Source organism: Leptonychotes weddellii, chromosome 7, assembly GCF_054177405.1.
Source record: "Leptonychotes weddellii isolate Sample4059 chromosome 7, ASM5417740v2, whole genome shotgun sequence".
NCBI classification, from domain to species: Eukaryota; Metazoa; Chordata; class Mammalia; order Carnivora; family Phocidae; genus Leptonychotes; species Leptonychotes weddellii.
The window spans coordinates 74,962,503-74,977,760 of record NC_138375.1 but is presented as its reverse complement, the minus strand read 5'-3'; the positions used below and the strand labels follow the sequence as shown (position 1 = coordinate 74,977,760).

General features: G+C 35.0%; 1 protein-coding gene across 1 annotated transcript in view; it reads left to right on the top strand.

Moving 5' to 3' along the window:
* SLF1 (SMC5/6 complex localization factor 1) overlaps nucleotides 1–15,258 on the top strand; it is a 78,187-nt gene that overhangs the window by 7,239 nt on the left and 55,690 nt on the right. Inside the window, exons 2-5 of the mRNA XM_006742575.3 lie at nucleotides 3,669–3,782; nucleotides 3,938–4,013; nucleotides 5,177–5,417; nucleotides 10,413–10,575. Of these exons, the coding sequence (XP_006742638.1) occupies nucleotides 3,669–3,782; nucleotides 3,938–4,013; nucleotides 5,177–5,417; nucleotides 10,413–10,575 (594 nt within the window). The remainder of the gene's footprint in view (nucleotides 1–3,668; nucleotides 3,783–3,937; nucleotides 4,014–5,176; nucleotides 5,418–10,412; nucleotides 10,576–15,258) is intronic.

Here is a 15,258-nt window from a genome sequence, read left to right as displayed (position 1 = left end):
GGATCATAGGGTAGTTGTATTTTTTCCTTCTTGAGAAACCTCCATACTGTTTTCCAGCGTGATTCCACGCATTTGCATTCCCACCAACAGAGCAAGAGGGTTCCCCTTTCTCCACATCCTTGCCAACACCTGTTGTTTCTTGTGTTCTTTATTTTAGCCATTCTGACAGGGGTGAGGTGATATCTCCTTGTAGTTTTGATTTGTATTTCCCTGATGATCAGTGATGTTGAGCATCTTTTCATGTGTCTCTTGGCCATCTGGATGTCTTCTTTGGAAAAATGTCTATTCATGTCTTCTGCCCATTTTTAAATTGGATTATTTTGGGGGGGTTTTGAGTTTGATAAGTTCTTTATATATTTTAGATACTAACCCTTTATCATATATGTCATTTGCAAATGTCTTCTCCCATTCCTAGGTTGCCTTTTAGTTTTGTTGATTGTTTCCTTAGCTGTGCAGAAGCTTATTTTGATGAAGTACCAATAGTTCATTTTTGCTTTTCTTTGTCTTTCCTCAGGAGACATATCTAGAAAGAGGTTATGGCCTGTGTTCTCCTCTAGGAATTTTATGGTTTCAGATCTCACATTTAGGTCTTTAATCCATTTTGAATTTATTTTTGTGTATTATATCAGAAAATAGTCCAGTTTCATTCTTTTGCATGTTACTGTCCAGTTTTCCCATTTGTTGAAGAGACCATCTTTTTCCCATTGGATATTCTTTCCTGCTTAGTTGAAGATGATGTGACCTTATAGTTGTAGGTTCATTTCTGGGTTTTCTATTCTCTTCCACTGATCTATGTGTCTATTTTTGTGCCAATTCCGTAATGTTTTGATCACCACACCTTTGTAATATAACTTGAAGTCTGAAACTGTGATGCCTCCAGCTTTGCTTTTCTTTTTCAAGGAGGACCTACCATTTTCTAAAGGAAATTTGCTTAAAGGACTTATTTACATCCCTAGAATTAATAAAAGCAACATTTCTCCTTCGTTTTGGTCATACGCCTTATAATCCACTTGCAGCTTTATTGTATATGTGTTAGTATGTGTTCTGCATCAGACTAAATCATTATTTCAAGTAACAGCATATTCTTTGTAAAGTTTTTATGTATTACCAGTCTCTTTATTAACGGATATTATAATTCAGGAGCTATGTCATATATCCCATAAAATTGGTTTAAAAAATTTGATGATTAATACAGGAAAGAATTCCTTCTGCAAGAAGCCACTTACGTTTTATGTACTGATGATAGTATTTTACATAAGTGATTTTTCATAGGATGCCAAGCTCTGTTATGTGCATTTTATAATTTTGTACCAGAACCTTTTAACTTTTATTTTTTTAAAGATTTATTTTATTATTTAGAAAGAGAGAGCTCATGCGCTGTGCAAACAGGGGAAAGGGCAGAGGGAGAGGAAGAGACAGAATTCTCAAGCAGACTCCTTGTTCGGTATGGAACCCAACTTGGGGCTCGATTCCAGGACCTTGAGATCATGACCTGAGCCGAAATCAAGAGTTGGCTGATAAACCAACTGAGCCACCTAGATGCTCCAGAACCTTTTAACTTTTAAAAAATGTTTCACTGAAGACCCTTATCCTTAAAGACACTTTCTTTATGTTCTGTATCTTCAATTTTAGTATTTTAGAGGGTTAATGCATTATATCCCTTTCCCTCTCTTGGAGCCAATAGAGAAATAAGAAAGTCTGATGTTTTGGGGTCAAAATAACAGCTTTTTTACTGAATAAAAATTGGTTTGGAGGAGGTAGCTTTGTGCAACTCCAGGGTGCTTCTTCATACATAATCTCTGAATTCATTTACCCATGGGCCTGCTGGACTACTACTGGCAGCTTCTTCGGACATGTCAGAAAGCATTAATATGAACTGTCTTTGCGAGTATACAGATATGTCTAGCAAAGCATATCCATTTAGTTCTGTCAAGTAACTTCTCCCAAATCAAGCAGTGATGAAGGGTAGAGAAACCAGGTGTACTGTTAGCTGATGTTATACTCCTCTTAGAAACTTTAAGCAAAGGAAATAAAGGTTCATCTTAACCCTGAGTAATGCCTTAAATTGTCATAGTGAGACTTCCTGAGACTTTCTTTGAGGTTTTACATAAACACATATATGTATGTACTTCATATGTTTTTAGTATCTATATATATTCCGTCTTTGACAATAGAATTTCTGTAAATCTTGTCTTTATATACTTGTCTTGTTCTATGTAATACTTGTCACCAGTTGTCTGTTACTATTCCTGGGCTCAAACAGGTATAATTTTTAGTTTCCTTTTAATTGTCTTTAAAGAGGTCAACTGCTTTTGCTCTTTGGCATTAATTAAACACTGATCTACAGCTGTAGTGACAAAACTGGTAGAGAAATGGAAAATAACCAATTTCTGTAGTCCCTGTTTTCCTCATCTATAAAAAGAAACTAGATTTTCTCTAAGGTGCTATCAGTTCTGAAGTTCTAATGTCAGGTAAACAAAACCCTGTATTCTCATTAAAAATATTGTGAGGTGTTGTCTTTCTTGCTTATTAAATGTGCCAGTTCAAATACAAATGCTTTATGAACTACGTTTATATGTGGATTAAGGTCTCCTATTTACATAAATTTGAAAAGTGTGATTTTTTTCAGTCTACTTTGTAGGTGATAAAGTGAACATATAGCAGAGTTAAGAAATGTAGACTGGGAATAGAATCCAGTTCATTATATGTACCTAGTATACTAAGTTATTTGGTGTAAATGCTTTGGGAACATGAGTTCTATCAACTTCTGTAATGACTTTTAGGTACTCTTCAGTATTTGTCCACAAATATTTTAAAAATTGTTATAAAATTTGATTAGGTTTCATTGTCCACAGTGTACTTGTTTCAGAAGCTCTTAGCAAAAACAGTGCTTTTAAAATAAAGCTAGTATAGGGGCGCCTGGGTAGCTCAGTTGGTTAAGCGACTGCCTTCAGCTCGGGGTCATGATCCTGGAATCCCAGGATCAAGTCCCACATCAGGCTCCCTGCTCAGCGGGGAGTCTACTTCTTCCTCTGGCCCTCCCCCCTCTTGTGCTCTCTCTCTCTCTCATTCTCTCTCTCTCAAATAAAAAAATCTTAAAATAAAGCTAGTATTACTATGCTAATATTTATATAAATAATCTTTTCTGAAGAATTGTATTCATATATCAGTGTGTTTTAGTGTCAAGTAATGTAGGAACACAAACATTCAGTGTTCAAACCACCAAAAAAATCTATTTACAGTCACATTTTGGGAACATAACTTTTTTTTTTTTTTAAGATTTATTTATTTTAGAGAAGGAGAGCACGTGAGTGGGGGTTGGGGCAGAGGGAGAGAGAGAATCCTCAAGCAGACTCACCGCTGAGTGTGGAGCCCAGCTCAGGGCTCAGTCCCAGGACCCTGAGATCATGACCTGAGCTGAAATCAAGAGTTGGCCACTTAACTGACTGAGCCACCCAGGCACCCCGGGAAGATAACTTTATAAACCAATTTCTGTTGCACATAAGCAGTCTTAACATTGTTATTTACAATAAAGCCTTATATGTTTAATTCATTAAATGTTTGTTTTATTTTTTTATTTTTAGCACTCATAGGTAAGAAAAAATAATGTCAATCCTGTGAATATTATCTTTAACATATATTATTTTCTTTATGTGTATATATGTTAGATGGAAGATGGTGCTCCAAAGCATATCATCCAAATGACAGGATTTAAGATGGAAGAAAAGGAAGCTCTAGGCAAATTGCTTTTAAAACTAGATTGCACTTTTATTAAGAGTGAGGTGAGTACAGAAACTTATAAAATATTCAATATAGACTTGAAAAATAATAATGGTCTAAGAATGATAAAATGCCCTCTTGATAAGAATAAAGTGAACGTGCTATAAAGTCAATCTTGCCTTTAGTAACATTTTTTCATTTGCATTTTTCCTTCCAGAAATACAAAAACTGTACACATCTTATAGCTGAACGCCTGTGTAAGAGTGAAAAGTTTTTAGCAGCTTGTGCAGCAGGTAAATTAACTACTTTTCTTCCTTGAAAAAAAATCTTCATGTTAAAAAAAGTACCTTAATCTCCTAAAGATAGATAGTATCATTATTATATCAAACATAATAAATGTGGTTTTATTTGAAATATTTTATCTGAATATTTTTCTGAAAATATTTGTTACAATATCTTTGATTTTTCTAAGTAAAACTTTGTAACACATGAAAATGTACCAAAGAGGCAGGAATACTTAACCAAAGATTTAGTGTGTTTTATGTCAAAAAAATTTTTTAACAAAAAAGTTGGGCATAAGAATGCCCCCCCTTCAAAAAAATGCTTTAGTCAAAGTCTCGGCTCTTCTCAGTCAAGTTTGTTTTCTCTGATCTGTCATTGGAAAGAATCTGTTTTTATTCTTCTTCTACTCTTTCGCCTCCCATCCATGATATGAAGCAATGATCACCCTATTGTGTTTTTCTAAGATTTTAAATTCCATAAACCCAACTTAGGACTTAGTGTCTTCCCCTCTCTGTCACCCTTGTTGTTTCTTTTATAGTTTCTTCTACTGTGATTGAACTAGCATATCATTAGTTCACTGATCGTCCAAAAAAAAAAGTATTTTTAACTCAGTAAGTTTATTAGTTTTTAGAGTAATTTACTAGAAATATACTTGGATTTATTATTATCTCCACAAATGAAAACCTATATTGTCCCTGCTGTTGAGAAAAATTACCATTGCCCAGATAAAGGAACTACAGAATGTTATTAGATATTCTGAAAAATTCTCTAACTCAATAAATTTGTTTTACAAAGTGTAACATTGCATAAACATTATTTAAGAAGTTTTTAGCATAGGAAGAATAATACAAATCTCAGCCAAAACAGTGAATAACAATAGTAGACATAGCTTAAGTAATACCACATTTATTTTAATAACTCTTAGGTTTGTATTTAATTTCGTAATGTTTAGATTTAGAATCATTATGGGAAAGATTACATACAATGTTCAGTGACATCATAGACCTCTACCAAAAATTTGGGAAAACAAACATAATTCAGAGATAATGTTGGCATTGTAGCCTAAGAGTCTTGGGATGAAAAAGGTCAAATTTTATTTGATATTTGGTCTTTATTGTTGACCATTCATTAGAACCAAAATTCTTTTGTAACTGACAGTTGGTTTGCTTTCTAGGAAAGTGGGTACTAACTAAGGACTACATAATTCATAGTGCCAAAAGTGGCAGATGGCTTGATGAAACAACTTATGAATGGGGCTACAAAATTGAAAAAGACTCCCATTATTCTCCTCAAATGCAATCTGCACCTAAAAGATGGCGTGAAGAACTGAAACGCACTGGTGCTCCAGGAGCCTTCCACAGATGGAAAGTTGTCCTCCTTGTTAGAGCTGATAAACGAAGTGATTCTCTTGTAAGGTAAGATGAGATCTCATAAAAGCTAAGCAATGAATGAAAAAATAATTTTGGTTTGCTTGAATACCTTTTTGTTTCTTTGAAATTATTGATTTTGTCCAAATGAGCCATGGTGATTTACTCTTTAATCTCTGAGTTAAGTGATTCTGTACTTAATTAAGCGTATGTGTCTAATAGAATAAAATCTATTTTATAGTATTGCTTTAAATTATTTTTGGGTTTCTGTTTAACTTTCCATGTTAATTCTTTTGGCTAAGTCAAGCAAAATAAAAAAACTTGGAAGATACTTGTTTTCAGTTTTGAAGCAATTTTAAATTTTGTAAGTATTTATCACAAAGGCTTTTTTGGGGGGGTTATATAGTACAGTCTTCATGGTTCATGTTTCCTTCATTATTTCATTTCTTTCTAACTTTTACATCATATTTTTAAAATAATTCTTATTGAGTAAACTATATTCCGAGATTGCAATGACTTTTGGGGGGGGTGCAAAAGCCCTTTGTCACCTTTATAAAGTATAATTTATAGGCAACTAAAATGCACACATATTAAGTATACATTTTGATAAATTTGGGGAAATTTATACACCTGTATCACCTCCCCACCACAGTCAAGATCTGCAACATTTATGTAATCTTAACAGTGTTCCTGTCATTACACATTTAATTCTGCCCACCAATATAAGACAACCATTGATTTCCTTTGTGTCACCGTACATTAGATGTGTCTTTTTTTTAAGTTCATGTAAATGGAATTATTCTATATATACTTCTTTGATGTAGTTTCATTTGCTTAACTCATTATTTCTGAGATACATCCAGGTTATTGTGTGTATTAGGAGTTCGTTCCTTTTTGTTGCCGAGTAGTATTCCGTTTTGCGGATGTATAACTATCTGTTTATTCACCCATTGATAGACATTTGTTTTTTGTTTTTGTTTTGTTTTGTTCTTCACTTGTGCTAATATAAATAAAGCTTCTATGAACATTTGAGTACAAGTCTTCATGTACATTTGTTTTTCTCTCTCTTGGGTTAATACTAAGAATGAAATTTCTGGCTCGGATGGCAGTTGTATACTTAACATTATAAGAAAATGCCAAACTGTTTTCTGAAGTAGTTGTACTATTTTACATCTCCTCCTAGCAATGTTCGAGATTTCAATTGCTGTGCAATTACTTTGGCACTATTGTCCAAAAGTCACTTGACTATATTTGTGTGGTCTATTTCTGGGCTTCTTACTCCATTGGTATCTGTGTGTACCTTATACTAAAAGCACACAGTTTTGGTTACTATAGTTCTATAATGAGTCTTGAAATCGGGTTGGATGAGCCTCCCAACTTTGTCTTATTCAAAACTGTTTTGATGAATCTTGAATTTTTAACCACCTTGTCAATTTCTACAAAAAAGCAAGCTAGGATTTTGACTGGGATTGTAATGAATCTATAGGTCAAATTGGGAAGAATTGAGATCTTAACAATATCGAGTTGTCCTATTTATAGATTCCCTATCTCTCCAGGTCTTTAATTTCTGCCACTAATGTATTACAGTTTTCACTGTATAAATCTTGTACATGTTTTGCTAAGTTTAATCCTAGGTACTTCCTGTTTTGGGATGCTATTATAAATGGATTGATTGCTCTGAAAGGTTTTATGTGCATCTATTGAGATGATTGTCTTTTCTCCTTTATTCTGTTAATATGGTAAATTATTTTGATCGATTTTAAATGTTAAACCAAACTTGTTTTCCTGAACTAAACTGTACTTAATCATAGTGTGTTACCATTTTTAATAATTGCAGATTCTATCTGCAGATACTTTGTTAGGAATTTTAGTGTCTTCAATCTGAGCAACTGACAACTGTAAAAATACATAAATTTAATATCATGGATATTTTTTTCTTCCATAATTAGGAATTAAGAAATGGTTGCTCACTCTGACCATTTCTTTCTTTTTTTTTTTTTTTTTTAAGAAAAAGAGCTCCCAGGACTTGGGGTGAGGGGGTTGGAATCTTAAGGAGGCCCCATCCCCAGTTTGGAGCCTGACATGGGGCTCAATCTCAAGACGCTGAGATCATGACCTGAGCCAAAATCAAGAGTTGGACACTTAACCTACTAAGCCACCCAGGCGCCCCGCACTATGACCTTTTCTGTTCAGCATTTTACCAGAGATACTAGACAGTGAAATAAGGCAAAGAAAATAAATTTAAGAGACATAGAGTTAGATAGAAAGAAATAAAAGTAATTGTCTTTATTTCCAGGAGATATGGATGTGTACTAAATAACTTATCCAGAAAAGCTATTAGAAGTAATTATTGAATTCAGCAAGATGACAGAGTAGTAAGTCACTACATAAAAATTAATGGTGTTTTTATATGCTAGTAATGAACAATTGGAAATTAAACATTTAAAAACAATGTATTACCTGTGGTTTTTAGCAGTTTGATAATGTGTCCAGATGTGTTGTTATCTTGCTTATTGTCTATTATTTATTCATGTTATTTGCATGGAGTTCTCTGAGCTTCTTGGACATGTGGCTTTTTATCTTTTATTAGTTATGGAAAATTCTCAACCATTATGTTTTAAATTCTGTTGTCTTCTTTTTCTTGTGCTCTATTACCTATGTTTTAGACCAATTAATTCTTTTCCAGTTTTTGTATGTTCTGTTTTGTTTTTAACTTTTTTTCCCATTTTTATGTTTCAGTTGGATAATTTCTATTGACCAGTCAAGTTCAGTGATTCCATCCTCAGTTGCATGCAGTCTGTTCATAAGCCTGTCAAAGAGATTATTCTTTGATATAGTAACTTTTATTTCTACCATTTTTATGTACTCAGTGCTCAGTTCCTGATCTCTTAATGCGATTTGTTCAGTTTTTCCTTTGGATCTTCAAACATTTCAGTCATAGTTATTTTAAATCACTTTCTGATAATTTCAACAAATGGATCATCTGTCTGTGCTTTATATTCCTTTATCTCTTCACAGTGGTTTGGTTTTCTTCCTTTTTGTGTATGTCTTATATTTTTTTATTGCATGTATAGATACCACATATAAAGCAGTAGAGGCTCAGATAAGTATTTAGATCCAAAAATGGGCTTACTTTTTCTGTAAGGCAATTAGTATTGGTAGTTGACTTAATCTTGTCAGTTTTTGAGCAGGTTTTGGATTTTGTTAATGCTATAGTTACCTTCAATGCATTCTTTCTGGTTACTCCTGCAGTGGAGTACAGTTTCTTTGTGCTTGACCTGAGTCCTGGGGTGCTGGAGGGTTTTTGGTTGATGTTTTTGCTTCACCCTCAGCTTTCAGTAGTTCCTGAAGCACTGCTGGGTCACAGGACTTTCTTGTCATTCTCTTCCTCTCTTGCTTGTTACTCATCTCTAGGTTGCAGGTAAGAGTAAGATGGGTTTTTGGTTTTGCTGATAGACTTCAGTCTTAAGCATTCTTTGTGTTCTTGTTCTCTGGGGTTGGGACTTTCTCAATATTTGTGTCTCAGTCCCCCATGGCAGCCAAATTCTGCTTTGTATCTGTGGGCAGGGTTTGGGCAAGAGAGAATTTCTAGCCTCTCCTCCAGTATTAGATTTCTGCTTTGTATTGACGCAGGAACCTATATTTGAGTGGCATTTCTTCTGCCCCTTGTCCAGGGACAGATGACTTTTGCCTCGTCCAGAAACAGTGGATCCTTTTTTGGGCTATGCAGCAGGAGGTTTTCCTGCCCCTTTCTCAGGGCACATGGATTTTACATGTATTCTCCCAATAGAAGCAGTGCTTCTTTTCCTGGATTCTGAAAGTATATGACTTTCTTACCTTACCCCAATGACATAGGACGTTTGCTTCATATGAGAGAAGGATCCAGGGACGTGGACCAGGTTTAATGTCTGTCTCTTGGTGGGCAGCCAGTCCTCACTGGCCTACTTGTGCTACCTAGTAGGGAATCTGTTTTCTGCCCATAATCTTTTTCATGAATACTGAAGCAAAGGCAAAGAGCTTGCAAGTGAGGGTAGACTTGCCTTGAGTCAGTGACTCCCAGATATTATAAATTGTCATGGTACTTGCACTTGGCCCTTAAATTTGTTAGAGTTTTACCTGATTTTTACCTACTTTTATGACAGCTACTTCTCTCCTGCACCCTGGCAAAATGAAATAGTTTTGAGTGTCCAGTCTCTTCACAAAGGGCCGTATCATTATCACTCTCTGGGAAATTAAGTTTCTTGGTTGGTTGTTACCTCAGTTCTCTGATGGGTTCATGAAAAGTTAAGATTTTTTTTAGATTATTTGGCTTTTTCTTTCTTTCTTTTTTTAAATATTTTATGTATTATTTGAGATAAGAGAGAGAGCACGAGTGGGAAGGAGGAGCAGAGGGAAAGGGAGAAGCAGACTCCCCAGTGAGCAGGGATCCTGATGCAGGGCTCGATCCCAGGACCCTGAGATCATGACCTGAGCCAAAGGCAGTTGCTTAACTGACTGAGCCACCCAGGCACCCCAATTTGGCTTTTTCTTATTGTTAGGTAATAACAGTGTTCTCTTGTGGCTTTCTAAATCCTAAGCACAAGCAGAACTTTCATGAAACTTTTGAGATGTTAAAAGTTAATCAAAAACTAATTTTTTAAAAGGATGCTGGCAACTGTAGTACCTTTTTTGTGGTTTAGAATGATTTCCTTGGAAGTATGTTGCCTTCTGAGGTAGCTACTTCCCTAAATTTCTTTCATTATTGTTTTGGCTATGGAGGTGACTTTTCCGTAGGGAATAAATTCAATATTCATGATTCTTAAAAGTCTTTCCATATCAAGAAATGGATAAGTAGAAAGAAGAGCATGATTTCTTCAATATCTTCTCTGAGCAAATTAGAATTTAAGAAATCACTGCAGTAGTTATTCTCCATGGCACTCAACCCAGAGGAACTTAATTCTTTCAGAAAGTTCTACTCCTACTCCTAGGAAGTAATTGATTTAGATAATTTGACTGAATAGGCTTTAAAAAAATACTTTTTATACTATTTACATTTTTATTTAGAGTTCTGGAGGCTGGAAAAGCAAATGTTATTTTACCAAAAAGTTCACCAAGTGGAATAACTCATGTGATTGCCAGTAATGCAAGAATCAAGGCTGAGCAAGAAAAAGACCATTTTAAGGCTCCATTTTATCCAATTCAGTATCTAGGGGATTTTCTTTTAGAGGTAAGTAAAATAAATAAAAAAACATTTCTGAGTGTTTATTTTATAAAATATTCATAGTGTGAAATATGTTAAAAATTAAAATATGTTCTGAGAAAATTAAAATATGTTCTGAAGTTTAAAAATACAGTGATTAGAAGTATAGTTAACCCTTGAACTGCATGGATCAACTTATAAACAGATTTTTTTTTATAATTCAGTACAGTACTGTAAATATTCTCTTTTCATGATTTTCTTAATAACATTTTCTTTTTTCTAGCTTACCTTATTATAAGAATAGAGTACGTAATCCATATATAAAATATGTTATTCAACTTTTATTGGTAAGGTTTCTGGTCAACAGGCTATTAAGTTTTGGGGGGGCTAAGAGTTATATGTAGATTTTGGGCTGTAGGGGGTGTTGGTGCCCCAATCCCCACATTGTTCAAAGGTCAGCTGTAATTAAAGTGACATATTTTTAAAGGCAGTTGTTCTCAATTATTTAAATATTTGAGAATATTTGTGATAAACGTGGCAGAAGCTTGATGAATTTAAAATTTATCTTGAGTCTCTATTTTAGTTTTCTGTGCTTTAGTGATGTTTACTACAAACTAATTTTAGCATTTTAATGTCAGAGTATAAATAAAATAGCAGTGGACCATGGTATCATATGGCATCATTTAAGAATTTGTGGATATTTTTCCCATGGGGGAAAAAAAAGAGGAAGCTCTTTGTAAGGATTTAGAAATATTTTCCTCTCCTGTTCCTCAACCTCCCTCTTCCCACTTAGTGCAAAGACCACTTCTTAAGTTGTTTGAATGGGAACAGTCCTAAAAGAAATTCTCTGAAGATAAGAAAAGAATTTTTAAGAAGGGTCACTCAAGGCAGAAAAACCTCAGTATATCTAAAAACTACATTTTGATCTTCTAGGAAAAACTGGCTCCTTAAGTGTTTCCCTCTCAATAGATGCTATAACCTTTTATCTAATAACTTAGGTTAGAGACCTGGGAATCACCCTTGAAACCTTCCTTTCCCTTATTCCCCACATCTCGTCAATCACCAAGTCCTATTGATTTTATCATCTTAATACTCAAATTACAGTGCTTTTCTCTTCCTATATTAACATCATCCTGAGTTCATTCTCTTTCCCCTGCCCTCCTGAAATAGACTCTTAATTACTCTCTACCTTTTAACTCTTGGTAGTATACTAATTAATTACTCTTACTTTTTTACTTCTCTAGTCCATTCTACTTCATTCAGAAGGAGCAGCCAAAATGCTCTGTGTAAAACAATTCTCATCTTGTCACTGTCCTACTTAAACCCTCCAATGGCTTCCCATTGCCTTTAGGATAAAGTTCTAAACTTCTAACATGGCTTAAAAGTTCCCCACAGAATTCTTGTATCCTGCTCAATTTTTTCTGTGCTCAACTATAACAAAACTGCCTTCTCCCAGTTTCTTAAACAGGCTAAGCTACTTCCTACCTCATTGTCTTCTCAAAAGCTACTTTTTTTTCCCTGAAAAGGTCCTCCTCAGTACTCTCTCTGTACCTGCCTGCCTTCTGTTCATCGTTCAAATTCCACTTATAATGATGCCTCTTCAGGGAATCAACTGGCTGATTACTTGGTTAATATCTGTTTTCCCCATCTAAACCAAAAGGATCATGTCATCAAGATGATACCTCTCTTTTCCATAGTTATAGCCGAATAATCTTGTGTAAAGCCTGGCACAGGAGTTCTCATTTTATGTTAAATTAATAGAGAAATTATGAAATATCTTTGAGTTTTCCAAGAATAGATGTAATACATCATTTCTATAATTACCTTTCCCTACTGAGTAGCAGCAATGTAGATTGGAAATTTGACCTTATTTCAAGGGATGGCTCTGCTTGGACTCTAGATGATCTCGTTGTCTTTGACAATGATTGGTCTTGGAATGGGCATGTGAACCAGTTCTGATCCATGGGACATGAAGAGTAGTATGTAAGAACTTCTGGGAAGTTTCTTCATCCTTCTGAAGAGATAGCACTGGCAGCCTGGCTCTTGCTAGATGTGAACATGGAAGAATGTAATCTAAATTATTACTAGCAGCCAATTTTGACCATGAGGGGAAGTATCCTTAAGATGAAACCAACCCTGTAGATAGCAAACTGTAGAGACATGATGTGGATCCTTGCAAAGATCCTTTAGTTGCTGGATTAGCCAACCCTAAAACCTGTCTTAGCACTGGACCACATTACCATGCTGTGAGGTAGTAACACATCCATATTATTTACATGACTTTGAGTTGGTTTTCTGTTACTTGCAGCCAAAAGCATCCTATCTGATCTACGTTATCTGAACATTTAACTGTTAATAGAATGAAAGCCATTCTTAACTAGATTAGTAAAAGTATCTGAATTTTCTTTTTTCTATGGAAAGAAGTGAATAAAGTGTAAAATATGATATGCTTTATCCATAGTCTGATTTTACTGCAGTAATTTGACAGCATTCAGATTCAGTTGCTGAAATATTGGAGGGCAGCAGTAGTATATCAAGTAAAAGTAGCAGATACTCTATATTTATTTTAGAATACATTGTTTTATAAATTCTGGATTAGGCAGATGGGAGTTCATAACTATTCCAAATAAGGAAGGCATTTTGTGATTACTTCTGAGAAGAAAATAGTTAAGTTCATGGTAGTATCTTTCTTTTTTCTACCACTTTGGCATATAGCATATCACATTCCTCATTAGATGGATTCTGAATTACCCTCTGAGAGTTGCCATGTAAAATGATGGAGTTAAAAGTAACAAGCAATTGTTTAAAAAAAGTTTTGTTCAACCTGCTTATACTTTTTTTGGAGAGCTCCCGAGTAACAGATTTAGGAATCTATTTAGTTCAGGTTTATAGATATTTATTGAAGACTTTTGATGTACCAGGCACTATGCTGTGTGCTAGGCAAAATGAGTAAGACCACATGTCAGATTTCAAGGTGCTTACTATTTAGTGGTGAAAACAGAACACGGAAACTATTACATTTAGTGTGTTGTGCATTGACAAAATCAAGTGCAAGGTGCAGGAATGTAGAGGAACAAATGACTAATGTATCTCAATTGTTTGGCCCAAGGAAGGCCTTACCACTTAAAACTTCTTTTGACTCTCTGCCTAAGAAAGAAAATAGAAAGTGAACCACAGAAAAGTCTTAAAGAAATACAGTAGGAACCATAGAAGAAAACATACATTTTTTTGTGGCAGATCAACTGATTTGTGACCCAGATTTATAATTCATTAGTTTTTTGTGCACAGGAAAGTCATTTATCCTGAGACTAAATTTCTTCTTTTGTACATAGAAGCTAATACTATCTTACTTTGGTTGTTGTGAGAATTATTACAACTGTTACTCTGGACTAATATTTATTGAGTGATTACTATGTGCCAGGCTGTCTGCTAAGCATTATGCACCCTTTATCTGTCTACTTATCTATCTTTTCTTTCTTTTCCTCTTTCCTTTTTTTCCCTTCCCTTTTCTTTCCATCCCATCCTTCCTTCTGTCCTTCCTCTCTCTCTTCTCTAGCCAACATGGGGCTTAAACTCACAACCCATGATCAAGAGTTGCATGCTCTCCTGTTGGAGCCAGCCAGCCACTCTTATATACCCTTATTTTAAACATCATATTCCTGTGTCTATGTATTATAGCCTCATTTTATAGTTGGCAAAATGAGGAACAGTCAGGTTAAATTATTTGCCCATGCTCCTACAACTGTCGTGTGTCAGACCAAAAATTTAAGGTCAGGCACTCAGTAAAATTTAAGTATTCTCTCCTCGAACCCCCTTTCTTGTATTCAGTTTGGGTATTATTAGGTAACCTTGATATTCACCTGGTCTCTTTCTGGGTAGTTAAAAATACCTAATGCTGTTAACAGTACCATAACTAGTAGTCAATCATAAGATCTTGAGATAACCATTTAACAATCAGGGTATAGATACTAGTTAAGGACCATATAGAGCACTCGTTGCTTGACCTCTCTGATTCTGTATCCTGTGTCATGAATTCATTCAAGTTGTGTGGTAGATGCTATGGCTGAATCGAGGAATAAGACCCAGAGACCAGAGTCTCTCTATACCTAGCATAAAACAGTAAACCCCATCAAGTATCTGAATCAGAAGCCAGGACAGCTGTCATTGCCACATTGTGCTGCTCTACTCCTAGATAATAGAATAATTTACTAAAGAAGTAGGCTTTTGGTCATCTATTTGGAACATACAATTATGCTATATAAAAGAGACTAGACATGACCCTTTTTTCACAGGTCATATAGGAGATAAACACTTAACACAATACCTAGTACATAGTTGGTACCAAAGGAGTATTTATTTTTTTTTCCTTGTAGTTTTTAATTTTATTATGTTAGTCACCATACAATACATCATTAGTTTTTGATGTAGTGATCCACGATCCATTGTTTTCGTATAACACCCAGTGCTGCATGCAGTACGTGCCCTCCTTAATACCCATCACCAGGCTAACCAATCCCCCCTCCCCCCTCCCCTCCAAAACCCTCTTTGTTTCTCAGGTCCATAGTCTCTCATGGTTCATCTCTCCCTCCAACTCCCCCTGCCCATTTTTCCCTTCCTTCTCCTAATGTCCTCCATGTTATTCCTTATGTTCCACAAATAAGTGAAACCATATGATAATTGACTTTCTCTGCTTGACTTACTTCACTTAGC